Genomic DNA, 17340 nt, shown 5'->3' on the forward strand with positions numbered 1-17340 from the left:
GATTAAAATCCTTTCAAGGTAACTTAAGTGAAATAATATGGTCATAGGACAGGTGTAACCATTTCATGCTTTCTCAATATCTGGTAAATATATGTTAATATGCACAGTCAAATTACTTTTGCAAAGAAAGTATTTTATTTTTATAGACAGATTATGGGGGTTGAGCTAAATGAAGTGTTACTTGGGTCCATTACATTTTTATTAAAGAAGATTCACTTAAATTCTGGGCTCCAAATAAAAATATCAAAAGATGTCTCCTAGGATTTTTAGGTACAAAATAAACACAGCCTTTACACAAAAGCTACCTCAGAGCTATGAAGAATCTGCTTTGTCTACCTTTCTATGTACGATTACAGTCATTGAGAGGTTTTGACTGATTCTCTGACATTAGACAAGACTAGAACATTGGAATGGATGTGCTCTTTTGTCTCTAATATGATTTCTCAGAGAAGAGAAAATAAGTAAATCACAAGATTAAACAATGGACACAAGATTTGCAGAATTCTGAATGTAGATATGGCTTCAGAAAGAATGGCTTCAGGTTAAGTACACATCTGACTAAAAGCATATGTGATATTTCTATATGATTCTAAGCCAAATGATTCCTTTATCATTGTTATAAATAATTCACTGGTAACTTTTCTTCCAAATTTGAAGTACAGATTCTCCATGCTAGCTAACTAGTTATAATAATGGAAAAAACCCCAACAAAAACAATGAACTTGCTAATGTTGGGGAGGGGAGTGGAAGCAATAACCAGAAGCATCATTTCCTGTATGAAATATATCATTTTTATCACAGAGTATACAAATGGTAGCAACATGGACCCAGCATAATAATATTAAATCCATTGTCATCCTAGCTGTCTTTGTCTTCAAGAGTAAGCAAATGAATTCTCAACATTTCATCTCAAGCTACTCTTAGGTTATTACATTTGAGGCAAAATACTGTTGCAAATAAAGCATTTAAAATTCTTGAATGTAAATGAGGTAGAAACCTAATGCCTTTTAAAAATAGAGTACATAATAGACAAGAAGACAGGGATACAATTATTTTATTAGTTCAATTAAAATGAATAAAATGGAAAGAGATACAAATAACTAAGAAATTAAATACAAATCACTAAGAAATTAATTGTGTTATAAAGAATTCAACAAAATAGACTTGAATTTAAGCACAAGTTTTGTAAACTTACAGATTACTATTTGAGTTAAGCATTAAGAATAAAAATTAAAGCTTTTTAGTTCTGCAGATTAAATTTGAAAGTAGGCTGTCTTGCTAGTATTAAAATAAACTTGTTTCTTAAAACTTGCTTTATTGGATTACATCAGAAGCAGAGCCTCCCTTCTTGAGGGAGGATAAATTTCTTCTTGGGCCCATCAGAATGAAGCTTTCACTGTTCTGCCCTTCAGAGGCTGGGGTGGTCGGTTGTTGTGCTTAATGGGGACTTCTTTATCACCTTCGATATTTGATAGAAGACTGCGGAACTGTGCCAGCTTGGAGGGAGGATAAAATATTTAAATAGTCAAAAGCTATTAAATTTACACAGAACACTTTTCTTCTAGTATAATTGATGCACTGATATTTAGAAAATCAGGTTGAAGACTGCAGTGGTTTCACAGATACAAAGGGAGGAAGCCAAAAGTTCCTTCACATTTCTTTGCACTAGGCATTTGGCTTAAATTATTGATGATTGACTGGATTAGAATACCAGCTTTCTCATTCTTGGGTAAGAGACTTACCTGCTTGGTGCCTCAGTTTCCATATAGTACTATTTCATTGCATTGTTGTGAAGACTAAATGGGTCAATACATGTAAAGTTCTTAGAATGGTGTTTGGCATATGGCATATGCTCAAGAAGTGTTAGTTACCAATAGGTCACACCGCCTGCCCTAAAGGCTTGTTATGAGAATTGACTGACAAAACGTACATAAGTAACCTAATAAAAGTAGTTGCTCAATCATTGGTAGTTACTATTTTCATAATTATAAACAATAATTAATGATATATTTTGTTGAATATTTATGAGCTTAAGTTTCAAAAAAGAACAAAAACCCATGTCAGCTATCAAAATATGCCACTTGAGAGTCACAATTCCCCAAAGTCTTAATAGTACTTCTAGTGCCAGTTTTTTCTTGTTTTTGAAACTCTTAGGAAGATATTTAACAAAGTTGGAATTTTCCTTATTAAGGCAAAAAGAATAGCAAGAGTTCTGAATCTCATATATTTTTTCTACATAAAGTAAAAAAAGTGTTTATAAATACACTTTTATTTTTGATTATTCAATAGACCTTATGTCACAAATAAATCTTTTTCAGTTGGAAGGGAAAATGAACTCTTCAAAATCTAATTGAAATAATAATTTCCCCCAATAATTCTATGAATTGAAATGGTATTCCTGCTTTGCACTTCTAATGCTCACTCATTCACCTTTGAAACTCTACCTGTTCTGAACTAATACTGATGTTTCCCTTAAAGATGATCCAGATTATGCTCTCATGAAGAGGAGGATGAGTCAGAGAGCCATGGTAGGTCCAGTAATCCCGGGATGAAGGAAGGAGAACAGAGGGGTCAAAATTTGTGAATGGGGCTTTTTTGCCCTGAAAGAAAAAGAAAAGTAATATATTATTATATCATGATATAAACTATTTGCATCATTACGTAGATGACATATATGTTATATTATTTGGTAGATAGATCTTAGCTAAGAAGTTAATCAATTTTTCTACTATATAGTATTTCATGACTGGTGTGTTTGTGGATATAAACAATAAAAGTAATAGAAGATTGAAAATATGCTACACTGGAATTTTGACTGAGCAATCTGCCTCCTTCTTCATTTGGTTGAAGATAAGCAAAGATTCAAAAAGTTTTTATTATCTGTATTCTTTAAAAAGATAGTTAATTTCCAGTATAAAACATTTATTGCTTCTCTAGGAATGATACCAGATACTGTTCCAGTGGTAAAGATATTTATTGACATGTATATTGGTATGTTTTATCTTCATTCTATTTATTCTTATTTTCTTTTCTGATTGGTTATATTGGTGTATAGAAAATGAATTGATATTTGTATGCTAATATTTTATGTAGTCAACTTTATTAAACTTGTGTATTAATTCTGTTTTTTACATGTTTGATTTGTATTTTCCAGGTCGATGCCAATGATTATATCCTCTGCACTTGAGGATAGATTTGTCTTTGTTTCCCTAATATTTATCCAAAAATGTACTCTTATTTCTTTCCTTTCTTTATTACATTGATTAGGACATTTATTGTAATGGTCAGTTGTGGTGGTCACAGTTGACACCCTGGTCTTTTTCTTGATTGAATTTGAAAGGCTTCAAATATTTCACTACTAAGTTTGATGTTTGATCCAAGTTGGTATGTGATATTCTTTCTTAAGCTCAATAAGTTTTCAGAGACTTTTCTTTCTTTTTTTTTATCTTCAGGAATTGGCATTGAATTTTTATCAAATGCTTTTCAAGCATCTAACAAGTTTGTAATATGGTTTTTCATCTTTAATTTGTTACTGTAATGACTTATATTGGAAGATAGTCTAATATTAAACTATCCTTGCATCCTGGGGATAAAGTCTACTAGTTTGGAAACATTATTCTTTTAATATACTGTTGAATATGATTTGCTGTAATTGATTTTAATATTTATTTTAGCTATATTCCTAAGAACGATTAACCTATGATTTCCTTTTTGTGGTGTTCTTACCCAGTTTGGGTATTAGGATTCATTTAATTAAATCAAAATAAAGTTTTCTGTCCTCTCATCTGAGCAGTTTAGTTACAATGGCATGATTGTTTCTTAAAAGTTGTGTAACACTTCCCCATAAAGTGGTCTGGGCCTAGAGTTTTCTTTCACTAGATACAATTTTTACTATTTTTTCAATTTCTTTTTAGATTCTTGATCTGTTTAGGCTTTCACATTTTGAGTCAGTTTCTCTGCATTTTCCTAGAAATTCATCCTTTTAATCTAAATTTTCAAATTTACTGGTATAGTATTATACAGCTTACCCTTGAACAATGTAGGGGTTAGAAGTGCTGAACCAGGAGTGCTGAACCCCTGAACAGTCAAAAATCCACGTATAACTTTATGGTCATCCCTCATAACCACAGTTGTGCATCAGCAGATTCAATTAAGTGCAAATTTTGTAGTGCTATAGCATGTATTTATCAAAAAAAAAATCCATGAATAAGTGGACCTGTGCAGTTCAAACCCATGTTGTCCAAGGGTCAAGTGTACAAATTTTTCTCTTTTAAAACTTTTTACCACATCTTTAATTATGACCCAATCCCTTAATTCTAATAAATTTTTTGTATGTGTACCTTTTTTTCCATCATCAAACTTGCCAAAAGTGTGTTTTTTGGTTGTTTTTATCCAAAGAATCAGCTTTTCATTTTAGTAATAAAATTTTACCTTGTATATATTCATTTTCTTTCTTATTTTATTAATGTTTTGCTTCATCTTCATTAATTATTTCCTTCTATTTTCTTTTCATACATTATTTTTTATATTCCTGAGTTGAGTGCTTATTTATCTTCAGACTTCCCACTTTATAATATATCCATTTGAAGATTAATTTTTTTAGACTCAACATGAACTAGATTTATTTTATATAAAAATACAATGAAAGAAAATGACATATCTCTGACATATGATTTAACTATTTGCTATTAAAACAGTAAAGCTAAGGTTAAATATATCATAAAATCCACCTTTTTTTCTTTTTTTTTTAAGCCGACAGGGGGAATCATGGTTATCAGACACTGCATATTAAAGGGATTTTAAAACAATACCCTTAACTTCTGTATTTTTGTATTGATAAAAAGTAAAGATATCTTTCCCCATGATGTAAAAAATTCACATTTTAGTTGGTTATAGTTTTTAAACAAATTTGAACCACTATGAAATCCATTCTTCTACAGGCTTCATCCTGCCAAAATAGATGACCAATAACTATGAAAAACAAAACTAAAATAAAACAAATATCTGAGTCAGAGACCTTTTCAGAAGCAAGGAACATCTAAGTAGTACCTTGATTTTCAGATTGGTAGTTTGTGCTTTGGCCTTCCTACTCCTCACATCAAATATGCAATTAAATGACTTCTGTAGTTCTGCGGATTCTTGTTCTCTGACTTAAACTAACTTAATTAGTCTATTTACCTTAGTTTTAACTGCTTTTAGGGCATCAAGTACTTTCTGCAGGTTTGGGTTGGCCTGACCCACCTGGAGATTAAAAAAAATAAAGTGTGAGATAAAAATTGTTATCAAGTCAAATCCTATTTATTTAATTTTTTTCAATTAAAAACAGTAACTGAAGAAAAAATATGCAAGTCAAAATATTGGAATTTAACAAAACTGTAATACAAAAACAAACCTCCTACTTTTTGTTCTATTAATTATAATTAGTACAATAAATGTCATGTTGTTAGTGTTCAATAAAGGTTAACTAGAATCACTATAATTCCAAAAGTTAGTCACCCAAATATACCCACTTTAATAACTTCCCTATAGAACTTTTCAGGGACTCTCCTACAGAGGATGTGAAGAAATCTTCCATTTTAAATATCAGTTGAACTTTATGGGACAAAAATCCTCTTAATATATTTTTCTTAAGAAACATTAAACTGATAAACTCCTGACTCTATGAGGTAGGAAGTTTAGAAGAAAGGGACTTTGGAAGAGCTGAAAAAAAAAATTAGCTTCACCTTCAACACCTTCTCATTTCATCTCTACCTGAAATTTATTTCTCTCTTCAAGTGGGAAAAGCCAAGAGAAAACAAACTAAAATACACTAGAGAACTGTTCGTTCATCTGTGGTCAGCCATTAGTAGAAGGGGAACTTTCCAAAAAAAAAAAGGACTCAAATATTCTTTTGTCTTATTTCATCCTATTTTGAGGTCTGATTGGTAAGAAATAGTTTTAGCAGAGCTCTGTAACTCTCTATAACTCACCTTCATCAAAACACCAATAAGTGCCAAACCATCAGCCTGTGAGGCAGCTTCAGCAAAGCTGGAATACTTCGCAGAATTCCAGTGAACTATATGAAGCTAAAAATGACAATGTGGTTGAGTAGTTATTTATACCATTGTGAAAGTAAAAAGTAAGTTAGACATTAACTTGTTAATATATAAAGATATATCTTGGCTTTGATAGATAAAACTTATGTGACCCTTCATCCAGGGCATGGAAAGGGCTATGTTCTCACTCTTAAGAAAAGTTATCTGTGTGCTGAACAGAGTGGGCAAGTACAAATACTGGAACCAGTAAGTAAAATGTCTTTTCTCACAATATCATAACTATTCAATATTACTCCTTTTTTAAAAAAAAAAAAAACTTTCGTATAAGAAGATCAGGAATTCTGGCTAACTAGTTTGGGGAGAAAAACAATTTTCTCTCACTTGAGGTACTTAGTAACTTTATGAGAAGGGGTTCCTGAAGTATCTGGAGTCTTGGCCAAGGACAGATTCTCTTGAGCATATCCAGACACATCTCAAGCCAACATCTCCAGCCTAACCTCTCTGTGGAACTCTAGACTTGTATACCCAAGTATGTGTGTATGTCTTCTTGATACTTTCTTGATATCTCCACATGGATGTTTAATATGAACCTCAAACTTAATATGGCCAAACTAGAACTCTTGACTTCTTCCTTGCCAGACCTGTTTCATTTTCCCTTCTTAGGAAAAGGCACCACCTTCCATCTAATTGCTCAACCAAAAAATACAACAGTTGTCATTAATTTCTTACTTTTCTCCATTTATCAACATCCATCTTTCAGCACATCTCATAGATTATACCCCTTCACTTGGTTTACAACTTTGAGTCTTTTCATTAGCTGCTGATTTTCTCTGGGGTGTCCTTCCCCATAATCTTTCAACAGCAGTATTTTGACTTGAATTAAGGCTGAACTCAAATGCCAGTTCTGAAAAAATCCTTTCCTGACCACCCAATGTAAAGTGATCATCTGGTCACTTGTATCACTCTAAATCAAACCAATTCTCTCCATGTCATGTATCCCTTCCCTTCCCTTCCCTTTCTTTCCCTTCCCTTCCCTTCTCCTCCCTTCCCTTCTCTTGCCTCCCCTCCCTTGCCCTCTCTTCCCCTGCCCTCCCCGCCCCTCCCCTCTTTCCCTCTTCTTTGTCTCTTCTCTCTCTCTTTCTCCCCATGTCTCCCTCTCTCCTGCTGTCCCTTCCATCCTCCATCCCACCATCTGTCATATGTTGAACTTTGTGGCTAAGTGCCTGTCATCTCTACCCTGGATTAATTTTATTTTTCTCAAATTAAATGAGAGAATCACCAGTTTATATTTCTTAAATACAACCAAATGTCCTCCCCCAAAGATGCTACTAATACTAATTTAGGCTTTCAGCCCATTTGATTTTAGTCCACCTTCAATTTTATGAAGGAGAAATAGGAAAAATACATTTAATGGATTTCTGCAACATTGAAAGTTATTAGCCTGGCTTTACAATGTAACATAAAGTAAGTTATATTTGTATACTATTCCCAAATCCTCTATTAAAATGAAAAATGCACAACCCTGTACCTAACAATACCTTTTATGAAAATCTGCCCTACATAATTGCTTTCACTAGGGTGTAAGATACATGTACAGATGTATTTATTGCAGCATTTTTTTTTTTTTGGTAAAAGCAAAAAGAACAGAACAAAAAGGAAAAGCCATTGTAATTGTCCATATGTAGGGCTCAGCTAATAAATTCTAACATGCATACACTGAAATATTGTACAGACAGTAAAAGAAGAGGTGCAATTAAACCTACAGACTTGAAAAAATGATCATGATAAATTGGTAAGTGAAAAAAAAGCATGTTGGAAAACTATATGTATTACGAACTCATTTTATAAAAGTAAAATAAAAAAGCCAACCAGTCTATATTGGTACAAATGTATTGTATATTCATACATATGAAGAGCAAAAGTTCTTTGTTTTTAGTCTCCCATACCTTCTGTTGACAGTTTGATGCAAATGTTCTTTATTTTTCCATGGATATACAGACAGAATGTCTTGAATTGGATCACAAACTTCCACGTGGGGGTGAATCAAGAGGCCAGAGGGTAGTGGCCTGAGCCAGGGAACCTCAAACCCTCATCTAGAGTATGCTACTCTGTGATGACTCCTGTGATTAAACTTGCACTCTTAGTAGAGTCTTACTGAAGTGTTCCAGCCTAGCTACACCTATGCTACTGGTGTGTCCAAACTTGAACATTTAAATAAGAAGAGAATGATGGTGTGTTCCATTTGGGGGTCGGAGTTTTAAAAGGAGAGCAGCATTTCCCCTTGAGGCTAGCCTGACATCAAGATAACTTTTCAAGGCATTCTGAAATGAAAGAGTATTCTGGGGTTCATGAGTCTGACTCCAAGTTCACCTGCCTCTTTCACATGAAAATTTCCCTCTATTGCCAAACACAGTGTGTCTGTATTTTATTTTAATGGAGTCTGGGAGTGCTTTTCAGGGACCAGAATGCTCATTCCTTTGGAGCCATTATAATGGAGTCTTATGTTATAAGGGAGCTGCTTCTGGGAGGACTCTCAGTGTAGTTCTCGCTCACTCGTTAAGCTACCTTACCTCTGCAGAATATTTGACTCCATCCACCAAGTGCTCAGAACCATAGTCATCTTTGACACCCCAGTGAAAATGGAACTGATGGAGCCTATAGCTTTCAGAGAGAGGACCGCCTTTCAGCACTAGAAGAAAAAGGAAATTACTGTTAGTGTTACAATAATAAACTCCAGCTTATCTTTGCATTTAATATAAACTAACATTAAATTGGATTGAGTAGAAATGAAAACAAACAGTAGCGCCAAAGTTTCCATCTTGTTGGTTTTTTTCCCCACATCCACAATGATGGTCTTCGTATGTATGGTGCACCCTACGATAGTGCATTAATTATATATAATTCTCAGCACATGAGCTGTAATTTTACCTTTTTCTGCCTTCAAGAAAGCATATTGGAAAATGAGTGAATTATATGATTACAGGGCTTTCCTTGAATCTGCTTTAATTTGCAAGTTCATTCATTCATTCTTTTAACAAAGACAGTAGTGGGCAGTATGCATCAAGATCTTTAGTAACAAATTACTCAACACATACCTTGTAACTGATCAGGACACAAGAGGGTATCTTGACAGCTTTGTTGAGAATCCCTAGCAAGGGACCAAAAGAATATTCCAGCAGAACAGTAAGGTCACTTTTAAAATTCTAACATTGAATGACCATGTTTCTTTAGAGAGTCTATCCAATCATACGATTAATAAAACACACATAATACCAGACCTAATCCTAACAATGGACATAGCTGCAAGGTGTCTAAAATTTAGGCTCATAACCTTGTAGGAAAGTGCTAAAACAAATTTTGCCTTTTGTCAGTAGAGTTGTTTTATGGAATTGTCATTTAATAAATTATTCAGTAAACAGTTTTGAAAATTTTACTATGTGCTAGATTCTGGGATATGAAGATAAAAATTCAGTCACTATGGCCTAGTAAGGAGAGGGGAATATAGACAAGTATACTTATGCACAGAATTGTTCCATGCAAGATGCACACAAGACCATTTTCTTACTGGCACTTCACAGTTACGGACCCATTTTTCTGGTCACACAAATAAATATATTCTTCACCTCTGTTTTTCTTCCCTACTAGGCTCCTCCACCCTCATCTCGATTAGAAAATATTTGCCTTTTCAGTTTTTATATTCATGATGGTCCATAGACCTTTTTGAAAAGCTACTGTTTATTCAGAGGGTGTGAAGTGAGCAAAAAGACATTGGAAACAAGAAGAAATGGAATAGTGTCCCTGAAAAGGAGAGGGACTGAAAAAAGACAGATCTGGGAGTCCCCAAAATCATCTTTACCACTTGTAAATTTTCTAGATATTCAAGATGCCTCACCAGATTCCAGCAACGTTACACATGTGCACAAAAGACTGCAGATGGTCTTTTGTGTTTCTTAAAGCCCTATTGTTTTAATTTCCCCAGTAAAATCGAAGAAAAATTAGAAGGGTCTTTTGGCTCACCTGATCGATTATCATTGTCCACAAAGTTTATGTGGAAGGAATGTCCCACATTGACGATTTCTTTGGCTGTATCTGGACTGTAGGAGACACTGATAGGTTTGAGAGAGGCATCATGTTTGGTTTCACTGGTTTTGATGTCGATGGGAGATTGGTTATTTCCATTTGCGATGGCGTACAGCTTGCCCCACTGTTCAGGACCTACCAGGACAAACATACACTTACAATCAAAACTTGATCAAATCCAATGTTTTAGGAATATAACTTTGTTTATTAGATTAGGATTTACTGAGGATCTTAAATGATATTCTGTTTAACTTAATGGAAATTCAGTGTTTGAGAATGCCCCTTTTCTATGCTATACTATAAAATGGTGTATTTGTCAATACAAATAATATGCTCATAGTCTGTGGGATCAGACTATACATATTTTACCATTATAGCAATAGATTTCTAATATACACATATGGAGAGAGAGACAGAGGGAGAGAGAGGAAGAGAGATAGAATGCATTTTGTAGACAACAATGACCCAAAGGATAACTGCTAAGAATACATGCAGAGCTATTATAATTCAAAGTCAGGCAAACCAAACCATTAATCTATGACTACATAGGTAGTTTAAGTGCTCAATATCTCTTTTATTGGAAAAGGGAAGAGGCTGTTATTTGATCTACATGAACAGAAGAATGTTTACCATTTTCACCATCATATCCCCAGTCAGGACTTGCCATTATCTTCTACTTAGTTTTCTTTTTCTGAAAACAAAGATAATACCTGAAATAACTAACTGCAACTGAATGTGCAGTAGACAACTGAAACCACAATTTGTGGGTTTTTATAGAACCGTCTCTGTCCTTAATAGGTTACTATTTCATCATCTCTACCTATCAGGAAGTATATGCATGTAAAAAAAAAAGATATTGTAAAAGAAGCCCACAAGGGTAAGGTCAGTTCCAATTGTTTTATTTTCTTATATTGTAAGAGAGAAATATGGAAATCTTAGCTTTTATAAAAGCAAGCACTGTTTCTCTCATGTTAGTAGAAGATATGGCTGACTATTATATATGATTCTTTGAATTTCTAACTGAAAATGACTGTGCACTTGAGATTTCCAATTTTTACCCTTGCTGGACACTTAAGCAATACTAGCAACAGTAATTTAGTAAGAAGAATAATTTGCGTGTTTACAGGCTGATCAGAACAAGTATCATGATGTTAATTTAAAATCAGGTAACAGAATCATTAATTATTTGTAATATATATTATTCATAATGGTACACTTCAAAGACACACATGATGAGAATAAAGTCCATTTTTAAAGGAGTTGGGATTCATAAATGGAGAAGATTTTATTAATATTGAAATTAAATATGTTCCAATATTTATTTTACACATCAAATACAGGTCTACTGGAATAGAAGGCTTTCTTCTGTATAGTTCTATACAATTTATAGAGCACTTTCATATTATTTTATTTTACCATCACCACTACACTCATAAATCCTATACAGTGAGAATTATCATCTTGTGGCTGAGAGATGTTGAGGGTCTTCACCACAACTAGCAAGAAGCCAAGAAGCCAAGACTTGAGCCTCCAAGTCCAGTTGTTTTCTTTACTACACCTCTGCTGAATGCCACACTGGGTGAGCTATGAGGTGGATGATCCCTAATTCTCTTTCTATGCCCACAATTCTCTTAAGTCCAATTTAAGCTTGGACCAAGGTGAGACTTGCCACCTGTTGAGTGATGAGAAGATCTACAGGACTTTTCAAGGAGGCAAAGAAAACCAATTAGTATGTGTCAGACTGCCTAGATCCATATTTCCAAGGCTCTAAATGTGCTCAGAGGAAACACAATCAGAAAATATAAACTTCCATAGTAATGACTGATTTCCATGCCTTGGTAGTCATACTTCCTTTCACACTCTGGAATTTTCTGAGTTACCTAGGCTTTCTGAAATAAGTGAATCTGGCACAATTTTTAGCAAGGCTGACCAGAGGCACATTGTTTGTCCCTTTTGGCTAATGATAGCCAACTAGCTCAGATGCAGACGGACTATGTATGGCTCTTGAACAAAGTTGGAAGAGGCCCAAGCTTCCATTCCACACTTTAGTAGGCAGAAGAAACTATTACTTAAAAGGGAACTTTTTTTAAAGGTACCATTTATTAAAGGTCCAGTATTACTCAAATTCTAGGCTAAACAGTTTATATGCAGTAATTCATTTAATTCTCACAATAACCAAATTAGGCATTAAAATGTGTATTCCACATAAGAGGAAATTGAAGGCAATTCCTCGGGGTTATGCAAAGCTTGTAAGTGGCTGCTTATATCTTACAAGCCTAGGGTTTAAGCTTAGATCTGTCTAACTCCAAAGCTTGTACTCTTCCTTAACCTTCCACTATCAACAAATGCCCATTGACCTCAACTTGATTCTGTTTTCTGGAGGATTGGATTGGTTAATCTGGTCTGGTCTGGCTTAAGATGACCAGTAGTCAGACTTGACCCTTGGGCTACTTCATTCTAGACCCAGAGTCTCAGGTTGGCCAGAAGCTCATGGAGTGATAGAAACAGGCTACTCTTTGTCAGATGCCTCCTAATTGCTACTTTGTTAAAAGTAACTTTAAATCAAACTACTATATTAATCAACCTATTTGGAAAAAAGGACAACTTCCTTTTCATTACATGATTATGTGATAATTCATCACATGAATATTTTAACATACATATGGGATTGTATTTTATTTAAAGTTTTAGGCACTAAATTACCTTGAACCCTAACCATTATGGCCCTTTATTCCATTATGTACCCAGGGTGTGTTTGTGTACATCTACAAGCAGAAAACTATATAGAGAAAGGATGTAAAATTTAATGAGCACCTATGGTTTAAGTCCTAACATAACACTCCTCCCATTTACTTTTATCCCTCTTTTTCTGCTTACAAACTTTTCCTCTTTCAGCTTAATATCTGTACTAAATCCAATATGTCTCACTTTGTGTTCTCTTTACTTTCACCTGTAGTCTCCTCACAGTATACTTTTCTAGGCCTGTGATCTTTGGACTGCTTTTGCATACCAAAGAGTTCAGTCTACACAGCCTCTGCTCTTCTAATCTAAACAGTTTATTCCCTAAAACCATCAAGTATATAAACACATATTGAAGAAGGCTTTTTTTTTCCCCTGTTAGAATATTCCAAATAAATCCGTATGTACATGGAATTGAATCAGGAGCAAGTAGGCTGATGGAAAAACCTATAGTTTTTAAAAAAGTAATGTAAAACTACGTAAATAATTTTGATAGAGAATTGGCTAATTGGTAACTCTTAGAAGTATCAAGTTATATGCCAATTATATGTCAATAATATGGAAAAAACAAGTGTAGTACTTTAAATAGAGATTTTTAAATGTTGAAAGAATGATGTGCAGAATGTTTAATTTTAATAATTACATTGGTTTAATTTGCAAATTTGATGAAAATGTATTAATGGGCTGAGGGTAGAAGGGAAAGAAAGATTTCTTCCTTTACCTTATGAAATGGAATTTTAAGAGGCCAAATATTTACTGAAAAAAATATTTAAAGATAAAATGTTAATATTATCTTGCCCTTTAACCATATGCCATAATTTTATCTCTTGACCTTCTTTCACAATACATAAAATTCTTGCAACAAACACACAAGCAAAAAGAATTATGAAAAGTGATAAAAGATTTACTATTATTATTGAGGAGAGCTATTTCACCGTGCACTCATCTAGGGGTACTGGAGAAGGCTAGAAAAGACCTTTGTTCATTGAATAATTACCATCTGTCAGATCCTTTAAAATAATGACTTAATTCAGTTCTCACAGTAGACCTAAGGGTTAGGTTAGTCTCACCCCACTTTTAAAGAGGAATAACTGAGGCTCAGAAAATTCAAGAAGAGTCAGGATTTGAATCCATTTCTGGTTACCTCTAAAACTCATAAGTGCATCCTCTTCTCTATTTTATTACACCACCATTTTAACAGGCTGTCTATAAAACATTTGCTTTAAAGTTACTTAATAGGACTTCCCTGGCAGTCCAGTGGTTGGGACTCTGCTCTCCCAATGCAGGGGCTGAGGGTTCAATCCCTGGTTGGGGAACTAAGATCCCACATGGGCCTGTGGCCAATAAAATACATACATACATACATACATAAATACATAAAGTTACTTAATAGCTTATTACATTTATTTATTGAGTAGCATCAACTAACTTTGTTGAAGATTTTTTAGTGCCCTGAAATGTTTTCAAAAAAGCAAAGACATTTTCTCAGTGTTTTACAAAATTTGAAAACCATGTTTAGCTAATTTTAAATTATATTAAGCATTTCTTATATGAATTTTTTTCCTCCTAATCTCTTAAATGAACATTTTCCTCTGATTCCTACTTCAGTCTTTTAAAACTGAAAGCATGAACTCTTATGAAGGCAAGTAAATTATGATGAGTTTCAAATTTAAATTTATAATTAAAAAATAATTCTTTGGTATGGAAGGAACTAGGAATGTGAAAGAGTGCTGTGTCTAACTATGGTAGAGATCTGCTAAATGCCACTGAAAAGAAATTCCAAAAGGCAATACAGTTCTATAATCCTTAGCATTCCATAAGGTTAGGTGGCTTCCCTGGGACCCATATTTTCCCTAAAATAAGGAAATATACATAGTGAAAATCAAGTGTCATGTTTATTAAATTTGGCATAACTCTCACTTTGCTCCCTAATTTCCCTGCTTCTCCAGAATTGATATTGTTTAGGGTGACAAGAGAAAGCTTATTTCTAGTGGAGAAGTGGGTCATGGAAAATGGTTATATTATCTTGTACATTTCTGCAGTAAGACAATTGGAAATTCTGCTGAATCAGTTTAAATGGCAGGATGGTTTATCAGGATTTCACAGTTATTATTTCTTCCAAACTGGTCTTTCTCTCCACTTGTAACAAGATGTCTTACCAACTTTATTCTTTCCAGTGGATGTCTTTGTCTCCATCCATACCAAGCTTGTTCCCATTTTAGTACTTCTGCACTTGCTGTCCCCTCTGTCTGGATGCCTCTGTATCTAGATCTTTACACAGGCTCACATTTCACCTCCTCAGAGACAAGTTTCCTGATGTCTAAATTTAATATATCCCTGCTTCTCAGTCCCTCTATTAATTCAGTCTGTCTTCTTTCTTTCATAGCATTTGTTGCATCCTGAAATTATTAATTTTTTTTTGCATACTGAAATTCATTTATTTACTTGCTTAATATCTATAACCATCTCTATAATGACACCTGGATAATGATGGACCATTTTATTTTTTTAAATCACTGCATGGAAAACAGTGGTGTTCAATAAATACTTTAGAGAGAACAACTAAGTGGTCATTTTAAACTTCAATTATTGTATTTCTATAAAGACTTAGAAGAAAAAACACTCATCAGGGACTGCACCCACCCAAACGTACTGGTCTGAACTCAGGGGTGTGTGAATGAGTTTTGCTGGAGGTGAACTCATGTTTGTATTTGGAACTAAGGAAAAAGAGCCTTTCCTGTCTCAGTTCTATTAATGGAGGAATGAAGAGACCCGTCTGTGTCTGTCAGTCATTGCTGGGAGAGTAAGAACGTTGGTCTTTATAAGTGTCAACTTTTTTGACACTTTGTAAGTATCGAAACTTAACTCTTGAAATGTGGTTTGAACTTTTGACATAGAAATTTCACAGATCCGTAACTCATGGATTTTATTACTGTAATAAAAGAAAAATTTTCAACCTTATATTTCCTGCCTTGGAACATTTTATTTTTATTTTTGAAGACAGTTTTAAAATTCACTAATGAATATTTTTTATTAACCTAGTCAACTCTGCATAGGTAACTATTTTAACTCACAGCATAGAGGCATTCAATTTCTTACAATTTCTTGCTTTTGAAAACATGACATTTTAAATATACCTAGTTGATTGTCATACGTATTGAAATTACTGGTTGAAGTGATATATACTGAATACACTGAAAATATAGGCTGTGTACTTTAAAAAAATTTATTTATTTAAAATTTTTTTTGAATTTTATTTTTTTTATATAGCAGGTTCTTATGGCTTGTGCACTTTTAAGCTAATTGTTAGGAGTCTCTTCTACTGGATGAATGGGTAACTTGTGCAGATTAATTGTACCATCTTTATATTTATTTTTAAAACAGACAAAATAATATTTGTCTTATCTCCTATAACTGTTTAGGGAATTGATGAGCTCCTCTATAACAGATGACATAATTAAGCAATATTTTTCATCTTAAAAGAAAATAACATGCATAATCCTTAATAAACCTTAAAATACTGCACAAATGTAAATGATTAACTTCAGCCTCAAAAAAAAGTTTGATTTTAACTCTCAGTTAAATACATAATATAAATACATGAAATAAAATAAAATAGTTTGAGTGATTGCATGTGGCCTGAAATTCAAACAATTGAGTAAAAGACATCTGCTTGCCACAGATTAAACTAAATCCCACATGTAAACATGAAAGGAGATAAATTCTCAAATGTAAATATTAAGGGAGGTGAAGGTCAGTCACATCAGTCACCTTATCTTAAGATGTTTCATGCAACTTTTGTTGGAGTCCATCTACCTAAAAGTTATCCGAAGATTTAAAAACATTTTCTATTGACTCCCCCAAATAATTCTGTTAGCTCTCAAACCCTTCTGTCAAAGACTAGATTTCTAAAACACATTTGCAACTGAATATGTCCTCTCTTAATCCCGTGTTTCTTAATGTACAATCTGTAGATCACCTGCCTCAGATTCACATATATGTGAATTAAAATGCACATGCATGTCTCATCCACTCCCTTACTTTTGTGAGATGACCTGATGCAATTTAGATTGCTAACGTGTATCAAGCTCTGCTGGTAGGTATTGGTAGCCATTTTAGACGTATCCGGAGGCTATAGGAATCTGCCTTCACAATCTAATTACTAAAGATATGTTTCAATGAAAGCAAGTCTCTGATCAGACCCCCTCCATTGTACATTCATTAGTAGCAAATTGGCACAAAATAGTCATGTGACTTGTCTGCAGTTTCAGGAGGGCTTGCTGCAAGTGAGGCTCACCACCCAGCACCTTGAATGAAGGACTCACTTCAAACACGCTTTGATGATATCAGGACTGGTGATCTTTGTTGTTGGTTCAGACAGCTGGGTCCACTGGGGCCCAATGGGGCCTAGACTTACATACTACATCAATGGCATTCAAGTGTTGTACTTGTCCACTCATATATCTTGTTCATGTTCTAGCAAATT

General features: G+C 33.9%; 1 protein-coding gene across 2 annotated transcripts; it reads right to left on the reverse strand.

Moving 5' to 3' along the window:
- Positions 1-1312: 1312 nt before the first annotated feature.
- CA1 (carbonic anhydrase 1) lies at positions 1313-10802 on the reverse strand (the record flags this gene model as incomplete). Of its 2 annotated transcripts, XM_082858842.1 has the most annotated exons (7): positions 1313-1496; positions 2445-2600; positions 5179-5241; positions 5970-6065; positions 8606-8724; positions 10053-10250; positions 10746-10802. In XM_082858842.1, 7 exons carry the CDS (start codon positions 10780-10782, stop codon positions 1380-1382), a joined length of 786 nt encoding a protein of 261 aa, XP_082714968.1. In that variant the 3' UTR covers positions 1313-1379. The 2 variants fall into 2 exon arrangements, with proteins under 2 accessions (XP_082714968.1, XP_082714969.1); XM_082858843.1 differs by lacking the exon at positions 10053-10250 and having other exon boundaries at positions 10746-10782.
- Between the last annotated feature and the right edge of the window lie 6538 nt (positions 10803-17340).

This window comes from Leucopleurus acutus (assembly GCF_964270905.1).
Source record: "Leucopleurus acutus genome assembly, chromosome: 17".
NCBI classification, from domain to species: Eukaryota; Metazoa; Chordata; class Mammalia; order Artiodactyla; family Delphinidae; genus Leucopleurus; species Leucopleurus acutus.